The sequence below is a fragment of the Mustela erminea genome, chromosome 1 (assembly GCF_009829155.1).
Source record: "Mustela erminea isolate mMusErm1 chromosome 1, mMusErm1.Pri, whole genome shotgun sequence".
Taxonomy (NCBI): domain Eukaryota; kingdom Metazoa; phylum Chordata; class Mammalia; order Carnivora; family Mustelidae; genus Mustela; species Mustela erminea.
The window spans coordinates 22,455,496-22,473,376 of NC_045614.1; the positions used below are offsets into that span (position 1 = coordinate 22,455,496).

The 17,881-nt window shown below is 44.7% G+C and overlaps 1 protein-coding gene across 2 annotated transcripts in view; it reads right to left on the minus strand.

The window, feature by feature from the left end:
* Nucleotides 1–1,124: 1,124 nt before the first annotated feature.
* Nucleotides 1,125–17,881, minus strand: part of DCP1A (decapping mRNA 1A) — a 54,755-nt gene continuing 37,998 nt past the window's right edge. For both annotated transcript variants that reach the window (XM_032322227.1, XM_032322233.1), the window contains 5 exons: nt 16,927–17,040; nt 5,495–6,247; nt 3,432–3,497; nt 1,756–1,974; nt 1,125–1,444 (listed from right to left, as the gene is read on the minus strand). In XM_032322227.1, coding sequence (XP_032178118.1) covers nt 1,364–1,444; nt 1,756–1,974; nt 3,432–3,497; nt 5,495–6,247; nt 16,927–17,040 — 1,233 coding nt within the window. In that variant the 3' untranslated portion in view covers nt 1,125–1,363. The remainder of the gene's footprint in view (nt 1,445–1,755; nt 1,975–3,431; nt 3,498–5,494; nt 6,248–16,926; nt 17,041–17,881) is intronic.

The window sequence follows — 17,881 nt, forward strand, 5'->3', positions numbered from 1 at the left end:
TTATGCTACCTGGTTGAGCCAACTGGGTTTTGACCCCATCATTAAATAGTGCTCAGAAAAGTAAGCAGTGCATCTTAATTGGTTAAATACTACAAAATGATCTGTATCATAGAAACAAAGACACTTTCATTCAAAGAGTATCTTAAAATTACTATTGCTGAAATAAATCAAATTCTACATTAAAATATTACTCATCACCATTACATGCCATAAAAGAATAAATATAAATCATGGCAGGTCAATAGCAGCATAACAAAGCATCTTTACATATTTTCACACTTTGGGCTGCAAAAGTACTCACAGCCTAGGAATACATTGGTAAAGTTCTGAATTTCACACTTTGTTTTTAACTCCATTTTCTATAATAAAGTAAGGGCAGTGTGAATAACAGCTCCCTTTTCTGCATAGCTTTAAAACTACTCTCAGTAGACTCGAGGAATAGAACCAGAATGGCTTTGTTAGATTGGTCCACTGGTCCTTTTGTCAAAGTGTTAAGGAAAACAATCAACAAGGACTTCTGTGTTTAGACAGAAAAGGAAAATAAGGCTACACTTCACACAAAACTTAACGTTTTCAAAACCATTCAAGAGGTTAACTTAAAGTGAAGGTTTCTGATCGAATTCAGTCTTTACCAGCCGCAGCCTTTGCTTCAAAGGTGTGACATGCTACTCCCATACCATCACAGAGCCTGGCGGGGCCCCAGTCACATGGTATCGCTGCCCAGGGAGCCTGCTGCATGGCAGCACCAGGGACACTTACGAACAAAACACAATTGAGAAGTTTCAGAACTTTAAGGCCCAAATGGGGCATTCATAAAAATATACTTCATTTGAACAAATCAGTCCTAATTTGCCAACTTAAACTCTGATCCTTAAAACTCAAAGCTACTTTGCACAGAGCTGACTTCTGCTCTGATCAGAACTTGACATCAGCCTAAGGCTCAAACTCAAACTTCTGGGAGGGAGGAGCAGGGGAAGGGGCACTGGCTGGGCTGAACTCTGCTGTGAGGCTGGTGACCCCGCCTCCCTAAGACCTTGAGCGTGAAAGCAATCTGAAAACCAGACTCCTCATTTCACATCCTTTCTTAGAGCTGATGAAAACACCCACACAACTTAACACAATGGTTTTTTTCTTTTCTTTTTTTTTTTTTTTTTGTCAAAACAAAGGTCTGCTGGTGATGCTTCACAGTGAAACCTCCATTATCACTGAGAACGTCACTTGGAAAACATTCTTAAGGAATGAGTCTCTTTCTCATAGGCTCAATTTCAGGATTCTCAAAACTCAATGTTCTGTTTAGAAGTTTCCATGATGAGGCCTATTTGTTTGAGGTCGACATTCTGCCTTCGGGTTTATTCTGCTCCAGTCATAAGTTGTGGTTGTCTTTGTTCTTGGTCAGAACCTGCAAGTAGACTTCGTGAAGCGTACTGAGGAAGCTGGAATCATTCTGGAAGAGATGGTAATGATTCGTTTACCTCAGCAGAACTTACTTCCTTGATAAAATCTTAGGAAGAAAGCTGTATAAATGATGATAACTAATTACCCAAAGAATCCCACAACCCAGAGGCAACTGTAATCAATATTTTGGAATTCACTCAGACACTTTTCCATTGGGAGTGTATGCTCAGAAAGAGAGAAACATTAGTTCCGGCTAGTCTCAAATTTACGTTATGAACTGATTTTCTAAAAAGAACTCATACGTTCTTTAATATTGAAGACAAAAGTTTATAGACTCAACTGCTGGGATGGCCTACATACCTTTATTAGATGTATTAATGTATCCTGGAGCTGAGACTTGCTGAGAATAATGGAAGGCTTTCTCTGATTTTCTGATGTTCCAACGGTCAGCGGAGAAGGGGCATTTGCTTTTCTCTCGAGGTCTGCAGACCTTGTAACCGTCTGCTGGAAAACACTTGGGGACAACAGGACCGATGACACTGCCATGGTTGTTGCAGTAACCAGTGTGGGGCCTGTGACCTGTAGGGGAACAATGGTCATGAATGAGGCTTGTTAGCTGAAGGATGAAGAGTCCATTTATTGGGAAGCCAAGTCTGATATCACAGAAAGGAAGTATGATCCCAGTGGGTATGCAAAATAGTAACAAACCTATGATAAATTAAGAATGTAAAGTTTAAATGAGGAGCAGGGAAATGACTGGAGGAGGGCATGAGGGAACTTTCTGGAGTGATGGAAATGTTACATATCTTGACTGGTACCCAAGGGATGTTATGTATGTTAAAACTCGCAAAACACCTACATTTTATTATGGGTACGACACATCAATAAAGTTTTGCTAAAAAAAAAAAAAAAAGAAGAAGAAGAAGAGAAGGGTTATCTGAGTAGCTCAGTTATTTGAGCGTTTAACTCTTGGTTTTGGCTCAGGTCATGATTTCGGGGTCATGAGATCGAACCCTCCCTCAGCCTCCATGCTCGGGACAGATTCTCTCTTCCTCTCCCTCTGCCCTCACCCCCAACCCCTGATAAATAAATAAAATCTTAAAAAGGAGTAAAAAAACCCAGTTACATGAAACATTAGTTTCTTTTGTACTGTTCGAGGTATTTATTATACCACCACAGGTATCAAAGACACAAATAAAACTTACACATAAAACGAACACCTACCTCCTTTCCCCAATTAGATGTACTTGTATGCTAACAACAGCTAACCAACAGAACACACTAAATCAGAAATAATCAGCATTTTTAATAATTTCTGCATCTGACAGAATCAACAAACATCTCAATTTCTCCTTCTCCTGTCACCCTCTTCGTTTACAAATAGCCACAGTGTTAAGGGTGTGGCTTCTGGGGCCCGAGTCATCCAGTCTGTTTTTGATGCCGGCATCGCCCCCACTGATTCCCAGGCGGCAGGACAGGCTACAGGGAAGAGGAGTTACCACCACCAGGCAGGAGCGGGCTGCAGTTTCAGTTCTGAGACGTGAGGCCAGACATAAAGGCTCAAAGGTAAATGGGAAGGTAAAAGTTCAGGAACTGAAAACAATCAGCGTGCACTTCACGGCTGGCAGGTAATGGAGGGTGGAGACAACTTTTAAAAAGTGAGGCCAGCGAGCAGAGCACACAGGCCCGGAACGTGAGCAGGGTGGTGATTCAACCAGGCATCAGGGCCCTTGCAGGACAAAGAGTATTTCCTCCTCGTGGAAACCAGGCTGACATGCTCTCAGCCGACAAACACCGAGCCTGCCCCTCTCCGTACGGTCAGGGAAGGCACTGTTCCAGAGACCATGACCGGAAGCCCATTGGGGCCCCACAGCAACCAACTCTGCTGGGGGAGCAGGGCAGCCTGGCCCAGAAGGGCACCTGAGAGGGCTCCAGGCCCGAAAGCTACAACTTGCCACTCAAGCGACAATGTTTTACTTCATGCCCAGCGGAAAAACCTGAAGATAAAGTGCTCTTCAAAGAAAGGGAGAGCTTACCGGGATGGCGCTGGGTAACACCTTAGGCTGGGCAAAGACTTCAGGATCCTGGTTTTGCTGCATAGACTGCAATGTTAAAAAGAAAAGATGAACAGACTTAGCAAGCTTCAATCAAGACTTCCTAACTACCGGGGATAAATTCACTTCAGCAGTTAAGAACAGTGCAGACACTACTAGTTCTGCCTCAACTGCAGGGCAAGAGCCCTGGGACGCCCTCCCACCCCCTCAGTCTCCCCAAGAACAGGACTATGTGCAGAACCTTCAAGGCGTCTCTAAGGAAAAGAGTGGGGACATCCCACGCACGGTTTCGCTGTTGAATCTGTAGAGATGCCACATCCTGGTGGCCTGAAACCTTGATAAGGTGGCGTAGACTCTGGATAGGGGGCGCTAGACAGCCTTCATCTAGAGTCACACCTCCACATGCTACGTTTTGTCCTTATTCACTGGGAGACAAAGAACTTCTTGTTGTAGAGCAAATACATTTAAAATTCAGTAAAGCCGGGGCACCTGGGTGGCTCAGTGGGTTAAGCCTCTGCCTTTGGCTCAGGTCATGATCTCAGGGTCTTGGGATCGAGTCCCGCATTGGGCTCTCTGCTCAGCGGGGAGCCTGCTCCCCCCCCCCCCCGCCTGCCTCTCTGCCTACTTGTGATCTCTCTGTCAAATAAATAAAATCTTAAAAAAAAAAAAATTCAGTGGAGCCCCAGACCCTGAAGGAAATGAGAGGTAAATGCAAATGTACACGTGCGTCGGGGCCCCTGCAAGGAGGCACAGTGGAGAGCAGGGCGGCGCTGCGGCAGTGCAGGCCGCTGGCCAGGCTTCCAGAGCAGCAGGCCCACCGCAGGGGTGTGGTACTCATCTGTCAGAACATTCTCTCTCCGTAGACTTCACAAAACCTCAACAGAAATGGCCCAAAAGCAGTTTCAAGATAGAACCAAAACACTGTTTTCTGTCTTTCTGTATAGGACTTTGAAGGAATGGAACAAAACTGTCCATCAACTACGAAATCACATATAATTACTATGATGGACTCTCTGTACACTATTATTTGGTGAAATATTAAGATTGCGGGTTATTATTAAAGGGCACAGGGCTGAAATCCTGGTGACTCTCACCTGTAAACTTGCCAGCCTCATCCATCACTGAGGGACAAGCGTCTTCACATCTCACCAGCAATCGACTAACAGGTCCCACTGCTCGCACTTGTTAATGAACCCACTGGTCCATACTCCCAAAGTCAGGCCCCCACCAGCTCAAGACTGGGTAACCGCCTGGCCTCCTTCCTGACGGTGGTCCTGCTTCCGTCTTCTCCTTGCCCTATTCACCACCTCTGCTCAAAGCCCTTAGGAGGCCACCTGTCCTCCCTGGGCTCTGAGAACAAGTCAGACTGCTTCACATAGTTTCCAAAACCCTGCTGACTGGCCAGTAACTTCACCTCCAAGCTCCTTCTGCAGGAGATCCGACCACACTACAGGTCTTCATGTTTAGTAAATGCTGCTCATCTCCAGGCCTCTGCACTTTCCTTTCCTTGTCTCAAACACTCTTCTCTACCTCTAGGGAAGGTCTGATTAACTTCTGCTGAGTCTTCAGATCTCAGCTGAACATGAGCTTCACTAGGAAGCTTTACTTGATCCTGTATCTCCAAATCTGGGATACTGTTACGGCACCCCAAATGCACCTGGCCCAAGGTGGGCACTCAGTGAATATCGAGGGAACTGGGGATGGGCCAAAGCTGGGGATAATCTGCATCTACGGTCCTGAGTCAAATGTGGACTTCTGGACTTGTGAGGCAGAAACAAACCAACCCTCTACAACGCATGCCCTGATAGGAAAACATTGGTGTGGCTTCTTGGCTCCACCAGCTGCTATCTCTGGGGCAGTGGAACTGAGTCACACCACCACGTACCAGTGATCTGGCTGTTCACTACAGGGCTTCTTACCTCCCGTCTTCTGGCCCCGGATGTACCTAACAGCCATCTCTTTGAAGGGACTGCGTCCTAGCGGTCAGTATCAAGGCCTCTGAAGCTTCCCCCACCAGTCAGAGCCACCCAGCCTCCCGCCAGTACCTGAAGGGGAGCAAGCACCATGTTGCTCAGGGATGCTGAGGCTCGAGCTGCTGCGGTCTTGGAGGGAGGCTCTATGAAGCTCTCGGGTGTGGCTAGCTGGCCGGCTGCTGGGGAAAAGCTGGGTGCCACGGCTCCTTTCCCAAGAGACTGCGTCTGTATTTGGTCATGCTGTGGGGTCAACCTGAGTTTCTGGAGAAGATCCACGCTTGGGAGGGATGTACCAGCTGTGTTTGTCACGCTCAGGGGGGCCCTGAAGGGGCTCTGGGTGGCAGTCAGATTGGCATGGCTCAGCTCAGGGACTGGCTGGCTCAGGAGTGGAAATCTCTGTCTCGGCGTGGTCTTCACCGCCTGTATCATGGTGGTGTTTCGGGGTAAGCTGGGCGGAACCTGTGCTGTAGGAGCTTCTGCTGGTAAAGTGGGACTGAGCACAGGGCGCAGTGGGATGGCATAGCCTGGGGTCTGCTTGTCACCGGACTGTGTGATGGAGGCAGGAGTGATCAGCACCGGGGTAGGGACTTCAGGTGGGACTGAGTGGTGGGCAGCAGGATGGACACCCAGATTTTCCGACTGAGGGGCTCCTCCTGACTGCTCGAAAGAAAATGGTAGGAATGAGCTGGTCTCTTTCTGGGAGGCATCTCCTGGCAGCCTCTCCACTTCTTCCGAATCCAGACCCACAACAACTGGCTGTTCCTTTGGCAAAGAGGTTCCAAACAATTCTTCCACTGTCAGATGTTTGTGTCCAGATGGAGCAGACTACAAAAAACAAATCGAAGCACCCAATGAAAGAAATCTCTTGCAAACCAGTGTAACCAAACTTCTTTCCCATCAACCAAGGATGGTTTGTAGAAGCAAGAATGGATGGAGTCTGGAACTAAGGAACCAACAAACTGAAGATGTGCTAGGGATTAAGGCCAAATCATCTCCCTACGCTGGTGGGCAGAAATCTGTATTTATAATAAAACCCAAGTTTTAGGGGCTCCTGGTATAATGTTAGAATTTACCTTTTTTCCTTGGCAAATGGCTATAAGGCAATTATCTTATCACAAAGTTAATAGTGATTAACTGCCCTATGTCAGCAATGCATATAAGGACATAGGGATCAAATGTCGAGTAAGCAATCCTCCCTTTGTTTTTATACTTCATAGCTCTTGATAAAAAGCTAGCCATCGCACCTTAGGGACTAAGTTCCAGAAGACAAATTTAACCATTCTGTAAATAGCAGGCCATTCCTTCCTACCACCAAATCACAGAATCCTTAAGAAAAAGCAAAGCACTTACGTCTGAAAATGTTAAAAGTTCCATCTATTAGAGTGATCTGGCTTGCTGATACCACTGCAATGATCTGAAGGAGAAATATTTATGCTTTTTACTTCTAAGCTATCCGTACCTTTACTTTAAGCAGGATGGCCATATTCACTTACCGTCTCTTTTTTTTTTTCTCTTTATCTCCAAGGTGCCAGGGCCTGTTCTGACCTGGGCCCAGAGGACACAGTAGGAGTAACAAAAAAAAGTCTGACCCTCAGCAGGACTTATGTTCTAGTGGGAGACTAACCTAAGTACTTTGAAAACACTAAGCAACCTCAACATATGTTTTTTCTTTTCTTTTTTTTTCCCCCAGTAAGCTCCATGTCCAGTGTGGAGCCCAACGCGGGGCTTGAACTCACAACCCTGAGAGTTAAGACCTGTGCTGAGAGCAAGAGTCAGATGTTCAACCAACTGAGCCATCCAGGCACCCCTGATATACGGTTTTATTTCTAAAGCATGTGGACTAGTTACTCAGATAAACATTTATGTAGGAAAAGACAATTCACTGAAACACATGGCTTTTGGCACCCGAGAAGGCCTAGAAAGGCCTGGAACTACACTGCACCTGAAGCACGAGAGCAGGAGGGTACAACATTTCTACAGGAAAAAAGCGCAGTTTTTCCTCAGGCAAATGTCTGTTTCATCTGTGTGATCAACAATTACAGGTTTCCCCGGCTATCTGCACGTGGCGGGTGCCTAGGAAATGTTCATTAAGCCAAAATGGCAGAAAGTAAAGCAGTGATTATTATTAATTCATATGGAAAAATTTTGACCATTTCTAGACCCCAGAATAATATCTTTTGCTTTTTTTTTTTTTGAGATTTTATTTATTTGTGTGTGAGAGCTAGCAGGGGGGAGAGGCAGAGGCGAGGAAAAGAATCTCAAACTGCTCATTGAGCGTGGAGCCCGACATGATAGGTCCCATGACCCAGAGATCATGACTTGAGCTGAAACCAAAAGCTGGACACTCAACTGACTGGGCCCCCCGGTGCCCCTCTCTTCGGCTTTTCAGATACCTCAGCATAGATCCTGCTAACAGACGCACAGAATACTTGGAGACAAAGTGCAGGTGCTTAAGACCCAGGGATGCTGAGTGCGGTTCCAAGGGCAGGGGCTTGGTGGGCCACTGGCTCCACGCAGGGTGTCACTGCCTCTGTGGTGACCTGCTGCCACACAAACGCTAAATGTTATTTTTGCTTTTTTACTTTTTCTCATAAAAGCAAAAATCCTCTTTGGATTTCTTTCAGTCAGCAAGACAGGTACTGATACAGGTCTTCCCTAAAAGCAGAAGTGGCTTCATGCGAACTTCTGAAAAGGGCGGGGTGGGTAGGACACCCCAATGGGGTTTAGCGGGGGCCGTGGACACCGCGCTGGGATGGGCGGGGTGGGAAAGGCGGCCAGCACCCAGGACTGAGGCTGCCAGGGAGCGCACTTCTGAGGGTCAGAAAGCTAAGGGAGTGCCACTGTACAGTCTCTCGCATCACCTGCTGGGGGAGTGGCGCCAGTGCGGCTGCTGGGGCTGAGGAGAATGTAGGTGGGGCGCGATAACAGTGGTGAAGACGCGGAGGCCTCCCCCGGTTGTAAAAAACTAATTTCATACCAAACCACTTCTTAGAAAACATTTTTCTAAGATTCTAAGAAGATTCTACTTATTTATTTGAGAGAGAGAGAAAACAAGCAGGGTAAGGACAGAGGGAGAAGCAGACTCCCGCCGAGCAGGGAGCCTGCTTCCCTTGCTCTCTCTGCCTGCCTCTCTGCCTACTTGTGATCTCTGTCAAATAAATAAATAAAAATCTTCAAAAAAAAAAAAGAAAAAGAAAAGACTTAAACAGAATTAATGTAATATATCTTGGCAAGTTAACATGACAAGAGGCTTTTTTAACTGAAGGAATTCTCAAATGGCAGATTCAGACCCCCCCATTAACAATGCTAGACTAGTAAGACTACCTTGTCACAACACTTCCTAACACCTGAAGGGGATTTTCTAGATTCAGGATCTTGGTTCAAATACAAGGCAGCACTGACATCTATTATACACTGTGGAGGTGAAAAAGTGCAAAAGATGTGTATGCTTTCATTTATTTATTTTTCTACTTCTGAAAAAGTTGTATAGCTTCGGATCTGAAATCAAAGATACCGAGGTTCGATTCCCAGCTGTTAATTGAGGAAATGACAGTCTCTCTATCGAGTTCCCCCATCTGAAAAATGGGGACAACTGTGGCAATTACCTCCCAGAGCTGCTGTGAAAATGAAATTCTCAACGGGATGCCCCTCGTGCCCAACAAGCATTCAGTAAGTGGACGTTGGCGGTTCTCATTATATGAACACCATACAGTCTTAACAGCAATCAAGATAAAGTTGTTTCCATGTTTTAGGGAACATCACATAATACACTGGAATATTAAAAGTTCATCAAATCCTTCCGGAATATCATACCCGCAAAATGTAAAATAACAACACAGCACCTGATGGGCTATCAAGGTTGAGTTATTATAATATCACCCTGTCGTTCCCTGATGCAAGGAGTCATTAAAGACAGTTGTTTAACATTTCAAATCCATTCAGTGTAACTCAAAACAGACGGTGAATTCTCACTTGGGACACACTTCTCTGTCCAGGGCACATAACTGGAGCAGGATGCACAGGTTCCATCTCCCCCAGGCGAATACTGACTTACTTCTGGATCTCTGGCATTATGAAGGCCTACCGAGGAGCACAAATGTAATTCCTTTTCCCCCGATTTCTAAAAGTTACGGTAGGGGTGCCTTGGTGGGCTCAGCCAGTTAAGAGTCCAACTCTTGATTTCAGCGTGGGTCATGATGTCAGAGTAGTGAGACAGAGCTCTCCACCAGGCTTTGCACTCAGCAGAGTCTGCTTAAGATTCTCTCCCTCTGCCCATCCCCCTACTTGAGTTCACGCTCTCTCTCTCAAATACGTAAATCTTTTTTTTTTTTTTAAAGATTTTATTTATTTATTTGTCAGAGCGAGCAAGAGCGAGCACAGGCAGACAGAGTGGAAGGCAGAGTCAGAGGGAGAAGCAGGCTCCTTGCGGAGCAAGGAGCTGGATGTGGGACTCGATCCCAAGCCGCTGGGATCATGACCTGAGCCGAAGGCAGCTGCTTAACCAACTGAGCCACCCAGGCGTCCCTCAAATACGTAAATCTTAAAAAAAGTTATGGTAAATATATGTACCCAAATTTAGCAGTATAACCACATGGGAGTGTAGAACTCAGCGGCACTCAGGACACTCACAATGCTGTGTAACTAACCAAGATTTCCTTCCCTCATCCACAGCCCCGATAATCTCCATTCGACTTTCTGTTCCTATCAATCTGCCTGTTCTGGGCACCTCGTTCAAGTGCAGTCACATCATATTTGTCCTTTTGTGACCAGCTTCCTTTGCCCAGCATCGTGTCCTTGAGATTCATCGGCGCTGTAGCAGGTGTCAGAGTCTCCTTCCTTCTACAAACGCTGACTAGTACTCCACCGTGTGCACATCCCACCTCTCATTTATTCATTCATCTGAGGACTGACATGAGTTGTTCCCACCTTTTTGCTACTGTGAATAATGCTGCTGTGAACATTAGTGCAAAAGTACTTGTCTTCATCCTTGTTTTCAATTCTTTTGGGTATATACCCAGGAATAGAATTGCTGGTTCATATGGTAATCCCATATTTGACTTTTTGAGGAACTGTCATACTGTTTTCCAAAGCTGCCGCACCATTTTACTTCCCCACCAGTGCTTCAAGAGGGTTCTGGGTGCTCAACACTCTTGCCAGCATGCTGACCATTTCTAGATCTTATTTGAGAAGATGACTATTCAAATCCTTTGCCCATTTTTGAATTGGGTTAATTCCCTTTTTTTAAAAAAAGATTTTATTTATTTATTTGACAGAGATCACAAGTAGGCAGAGAGGCAGGAAGCAGGCTCCCTGTTAAGCAGAGAGCCCAATGCTGGGCTCGATCCCAGGACCCTGAGATCATGACCTGAGCTGAAGGCAGAGGCTTAACCCACTGAGCCACCCAGGCACCCCTGGTTAATTCTTTTTCATACACATTATGTTTAGAACAAAATGGTCAAAACTGCTTAGCAAAAAAAGTACTTGAAAACCATACCAACTATTACTCATTAGCACAAATTATGTAGATCTTTACCACTACGTTCTATTTCATACAGATGTATATATACAGCAAAAGTATTTAGGTAAACATACTTTGAAAAATACAGACCATATTGGGGCTATTTTGTGGAAACTTGAGTCTTTCCCAGGTAAGAATACAAATATTTTTATGCTACAAGAAAAGGATTCGGGCACCTGAGTGGCTCAGTCAGTTAACTGTCCAACTTCGGATTTTGGCTCAGGTTGTGAACTCCGGGTAGTAGGATTCAGAGCCCTGAATCAGGCTCTGTATTGAGCTTGGAGCCTGCTTGGGATTCTCTCTCTCCCTCTGCCCCGCATCCCCCCAACTCCCTGCTCATACGTGCATGCTCTCTCTCTCCCTCAAAAAAAAAAAAAAAAAAAAGAAAGAATGGGTAAACAACAGGACCTGGGAAAAATTCAACATGAAATATACCTTAGCCTTCAAAACATGGCAATTATTCAGGTAGCAATTTTCACCTGTCCAATGGAACATAACTCAACTTTTGAAAAATTAAAATTACCTGCATGTAAACTTGGAATGTTTTTACACTTTAAAGAAAGGTATTTCTAATGGTTTAAAATTGACTTCACATTAAAAAATGAATCCATATGGGAAAGCCCTGAACCCTGACCGCAAAAGCAGCAGAAAGTTTCCAGATTTCTCCACTGGGGCCTCCCTCTAACTTCTGCCCGGCCAGAAACATTCTCAGACTTTTTCTGGAATAGGATGCATAGTAGGGCATTAGGGTTTCAGGGGAATCTCACCTAAGAAGGGACAGATGAAGTTACGATGGCAAGCAGAGAAGCCACAGACAGAACACTCACCGAGTGGGAGGCCCTGCGCTAAGCACTTCACCTGCATTACTCTTCTGATCAGTGAGGGCCACCCTATTATCACTACCATCTTGCAGGTGACACTCAAGTACAACAGAACCAGAGTCAACCTAGTCCTCATGGTAAGTCCACATTCTTTTTTTTAAAAATTTATTTATTTGACAGAGAAAGAGAGGTCACAAGCAGGCAGACAGAGAGAGGGGGAAGCAGGCCTCCCTGCTGAGCAGAGAGCCTGATGCAGGGTTCGATCCCAGGACCCCGAGATCACGACCTGAGCTGAAGGCAGAGCCTTAACCTACTGAGCCACCCAGGCACTCCTGGTAAGTCCATGTTCTTAATCATTATGCCCTGTACTGACTGATATACCAACATATTCCAGGTGAATTAATAAACTGGATGGTGAAAATGACTTCTAGAAAACAGAGGTGTATCGACAGCTTGAATAACTGAGGGGCAGCTAGAGGTCAAAATGTACTCACTTTTAGAAATACATATAACTGGCTGAATCAGCCAGGAGAGGGAAGTGAACAAAGCATGCTTCTCCACACAAAAGCTTTATAGTCTCTGCATTTGAGAGGACCCCTCTCTCCCTTCTTCGCCCACGACCAGAAAAACTGCCAGGCTGCTCGAGTAGTTAGCCTTACTTATTCATGAATTCATCTTCCCTCATCCATAGAAAAGGTGAATTTTATTCTTCCTTCGTCTGAATTCTATGTTTTGCAATGCTTCACTTCTATCAAGTGTTAGTCTGACCATTCCCCTTGCGAAATGGAATTCAGGGAGCAACAATGTATGGTGCACAACAAAATTCTAGGCTTCACACTGCTCCTTCACCCCACAGCTCTCACCAGTTAGGGAATTTCCTATTTCTGTCTGGATCTATGGTGTCCATGTCGGATTTCCTACCTGGTCAGTGTACTGGGCACACCAGAAGCTACGTATTTTTTTTTTTTTAAAGAATTTACTTATTTATTTGAGAGAGATAGCATGAGCAGGGGAAGGGCAGAGGGAGAAGGAGAAGCAGACTCCCTGCTGAGCAGGGAGCCCAACATGGGGCTCGATCCCAGGACTCCAAAATCATGACCTGCGTTGAAGTCAGATGCTTAACTGACTGAGTCACCCAGGTGCCCCTATATCCCTATGCATTATTCTTAACCCCAGGACCACCCCCCCCCCGCCAATTTATATATATCTATATATAATGTACTAGATAAATAGTCCCAAGGGAATTTTAGCAAGTGAATTATTAAACTGAAATGGAATTTAATCCGTGAAGAGTTGACGGCATTACTCCCTCCGCGGCACCAGATGGCAGTGTTGCCCAACAAGTGTACTATCTGTGTGCAGGGCTGCTGATGGCTTTAAGATAATTTTAGACAAACACATGGCTTCTGACATTATCCAGATCCCAATATTCTACAAAGTTCTGTCACTGTGGCCTAGAAAATGGACTTTCAGAGGGATGTGTGAATGAAAGTGCTCCTCAGAGGGTCTAATTCTCTGTGTGTCCACTTCAATCCTGTGTCTCCACAGATCCGTCACTGGTGCTTTTGATGGAAGGCCGAGCATACAACAGCTCATCACTCCCTTCATCTTTCAATGGACAGTGTTTTATGGCTCTTAAGGCATTCTTCCAGGTCCACTTCTTCACCCCCTCCATGTGTTATTAACTTGGCTTGAAAGCTTATTACACAAAGTCTTTAATGTATAATAAAACAGAATCTGTGCATGAAAATAATTGTCCTCAAACTTAATGACTACGATTCCTTTTCTGTGCAGTTACCCCATTTGTGACAAATGAACTCAGTTGTTACTGCTTTTAAGACAGTGGAAATTTTGTATCTCTTTATCTGGGTGGTAGTTACAATGTTTAAAAGTTACATCTTTAGAAAGTTATAAGGTTTACACTTGAGATTTGAAATTTGTTTACTATGTGTTAATTATACACCAGTAAGAAAATGCTCATATCCTAAAGCAACCAGATTTTTACAAAATTACCCTGGGTCTCACTTTTCACACACACACAATAATATTAATGCTAGCTTCATCTCACGGTTTTATAATTTCTGTGTGAAAAGCTATTTTCTGTACAATAAAAATGATGCTAACACTAGGTGCCATGGGACTTAAGAAACAAAGCCAAGGGTATTGTCTGTTTTCATTTGCCTGGAAATTTCTGCACAGTTACTGTTTCCTCTCTGCCTTTCTTTCCCTGGCCGTGGCCACAGGTATTGCTCCAACCTGCTTCCGTGCCCATTTAGTCGAGAAGAGCGCGGCCTGGCACCTGCCAGACTCTTGAGAGACAAGGCTGGTTTGCTGCAGTGCTGAGGCCAGACTCCAGATACTGGGCTTGGCACTGGCAACTTTTTTGTCGGTCTTTTCAGAAAGCAGGCACTGATTCCCCAGCCTAATTTTAACTATAATATGGATTTGTAATAGGAAACCTCTTCTATCCCAAGGTCTGTGTTCTAAATGGTTCTCTGGGTCTTGGATCTGTTCCTTCATTTGGTTCTCACAGTTGCTCTGGGAGTTAGGCAGCACAAGAATCCCTAATCCCAGGGCTCAGAAAGGAAAGGGGAAGTGACTCATGAGTCAAAGAGGGGATGTGACTGGCCCAGTGAACACTCGGGCTGATGCACCAGGCAAGAAGGAACACAGGGATGCTGTTCCTTCTCTCCCTCAACATTTATTTTGTAAAAATTAGATGTTATATAGCACAACTTTTAACAAATGTTTGACCTTCAGAACTCTAAATGCAAATACAGTAAAAAATGGAGCATGGGAATGCAGTATAAAAAATCTGGCTTAAGTTACCACCTAAACACTTAAAAACATTATGGATACATTGCTGATGGGAATGTTAATGGTACAGCATCTCTGGAAAACTCTATGGCAGTTTCTTTTTTTTTTCTTTTCTTTTTTTTTTTTTAAGATTTTACTTATGTATTTGACAGTCAGAGATCACAAGTAGGCAGAGAGGCAGGCAGAGAGAAAGGGGAGGAAGCAGGCTCCCTGCAGAGCAGAGAGCCTGATGCGGGGCTCGATCCCAGGACTCTGGGATCATGACCTGAGCCAAAGGTAGAGGCTTAACCCACTGAGCCATCCAGGCACCCCACCTATGGCAGTTTCTTACTAAACTAACACATGGTATTACCAAGTGACCCACTACCATTTTCCCCAGAGGAATGGAAATCTGTGTACAAATACCTGTGCACAAGTGTTCAAAAACCTGTGTGCAAATGTTCACAGAAGCTTTACTTGCAATAGTTAAAAACTGAAAACAACCCAGATGTTCCTTCAACAGGCAAATGATTAGAAATGGTTAAACAAATCTTGGTACTCCCACTTGACTGGGCGGCAGAATAAAAGAGAACAAACCTACTGATAAACCCAATAATTTCAATGACATCTCCAGGAATCATGCTGAGTGAAGAAAGACACTCCCAAAAGGTTATATATTATATAATTCCATTTATGTAACTTTCTTGAAATGACATTATAGAATGGGGACAGACTAGTGGCTGCCAGGGCTAGGGATGGGAGGAGGGGAAAGGCAGGAAGGTGTAACAGGGAGTCAGTGTGACAATGTAAGGGCAACACGAAAGACCCTTGTGTTGATGTAAGTCTTCGGGATCTTGATCATGGGAGTGGATACACAGAGCTATGCAGGACATGAAATCACACAGAGATACATATATGCACAAACACACAGAAATGAATGTGAAGACAACTTAGCACATGTGAACCACATGGGCAGACTTTGTCAATATCCTGGTTGTGATGCTGTACTTTACTCTGCAAGCTGTCGTCAGTGTGGAATGGGTAAAGGGTATGTGGGATCTGTATTATTTTTTGTAATTGCATGTTTATCTGTAATTATCTCAAAGTAAAAAGATTAGTTAAAAAACTATGGGTTTTGGGGTCCTGGGCTCGAGCCCTACAATGGGCTCTCTGCTTAGCGGGGAGCCTGCTTCCCCCTCTCTCTCTCCCTGCCTCTCTGCCTACTTGTGGTCTCTCCCTGCGTCCAGTAAATAAATAAATAAAAAACTTAAAACAAAACAAAAACAAAAACAAAAAACAAAAAACTATGGGTTTTGGGGTGCCTGGGTGGCTCAGTCAGTTAAGTGGTTGCCTTCAGTTCAGGTCATGATCCCAGGGTCCTAGGATTGAGTCCCACATCAGGCTCCCTGCTCAGCAGAGAGCCTGCTTCTCCTTCTCTCTGTGCCTGTGGCTCTGCCTACTTGTGCTCTCTGTCAAATAAATAAATAAAATCTTAAAAAAAACCCCCAAAACCCCTGGGTTTTATACTTGGTATCTGTTCATTTATCAAGTCATTGGCTATAAAGAAAACTAATTCAGTCAACAAACATGATAGATGCTAGGTGCTGAAAATACAGCAATGAACAAGGCAGGCAAAACCATCTGTCCCTATGGAGCTTACACTTAGATGGGGCGGAGACACAGTATGCCCAGTAAAGAGTATCACAAACCTTGATAGCTGGTGAAGCCATAGGGAGAAAATAAGATAGAGGACAGCAGTATGGCAGGATTGCTCCTTAAACAGGGTGATCAGACAAGGCTTCACCCGTATGGAGGACACTTGAGACTTGAAAGAAGTAAGGAACAAACCCAGTCTGGGAGGAAAGTATTCCACACAACGGGAACAGCAAGTGCAAAGGCCTGTCCTGACGCAGGGGTGAGTCTGGCACATGCATGGAAAGGCAGAAGAGCCAACAAGGCTGGGGCTAAGTGAGCAAGGCAGAGAGAGAAGATGAGGCAGGGGTTGGGGGCCAGAGCAGGTCGGGCCTGGGGGACCACTGGCATGGCTGATTCAGTGAGAGGGGGCACCACTGGAATGTTTTAAGCAGAGGAACACCATAATCTCACTTAGGTCGGATCAGGGTTACTCTGGTGGCTCGGTGAAGAAGAGGTAAGAGGGTGGTAAGGGCAAAAGTTCTACAACCAGAGTGGGGGCTCCTGCAAAATCCAGACAGAAAAACGGACAAATGATAGAAGTAGACATTAGCATGCTGCTGGTATGCACCTTGACAGATAAATGACAAATCATATAACACCGTGTTAACATCCTTACAAAATACTACTCTGTGTTTTGTTACCGTGGACAAAGCTAAGGCTTTAGTTGTACGGACCTTGTCTTGTGACCCCGATGGCGTCTCTTCTAGAGTCTCGGTGCTTCCCAGATTGGAGAGCTGACTACTTGGCTGTAACCCGGGGCTGGAGATATTGGAGTCGCCCATCTGATTCTGCAATTAAAAGGAAAAGTATATCATGTGAAAACTGCTATTATTTGGGTAGCAAAACATCATATATACTAAGCTATCAAAATTAACATGTCCCCGGGCTGAAGTTTGGGGCTTTTTTTTTTTTTTTAAATCTAGTCTCTTGAGAGTACTCTAAACTGTTTAAAGTGTCTGTTTTGACATGGGTAATAGTCAGCAGATGCTGGATCAGAGAGCTCAAATGTAACTTTAGTTTCTAGAGTGTGTAATTCCACATCCATCTAGTGATCTTTTTTAGATTTTTTCTCTCTTTTCCTTTTCTTTTTTTAGCACAGTGTTAGGCACTCCACAATGTTAAAAGAATGGCTAAGAGGCATTTTTTTTCTATTCAAATGACTTAATCCTTATTTCAGAACATCTTTTACTCAGTGTTTCCCAGTTACCTAGAGGTGAAAGAGTGTGGGAAAGCCTATGAAGTACCTTTTGGAAACATCTAGTACTGAAGTAGCGGACAATTCTCCAGGTCACACAGTGCCCATGAGGTAAGTGTGGCCACCAGACAGTCCCACAGCATTGCTGACTACATTCCCTGTGCAGTACTGTTCATCCCCGGGACTCACTCGTTTTCTACCTGGCAGCCTATACTTCTTAACCCCCTTCAACTATTTCACCTGCTTATAAAACAGCTTCATCTCCCACCACCTCTTTATGCAACACCACCATCATCCTGTATGATGGTGAATGCCTGGAATTAAACTGTATCAGAGAAAAGCTCAAAACACTGCTCACAGCAAGTTCCCAGAACAGAAGATATAAAATGTTCAGAAGCATTTTTAAAATTGAGTTTGCACATAAAAATCCCAGC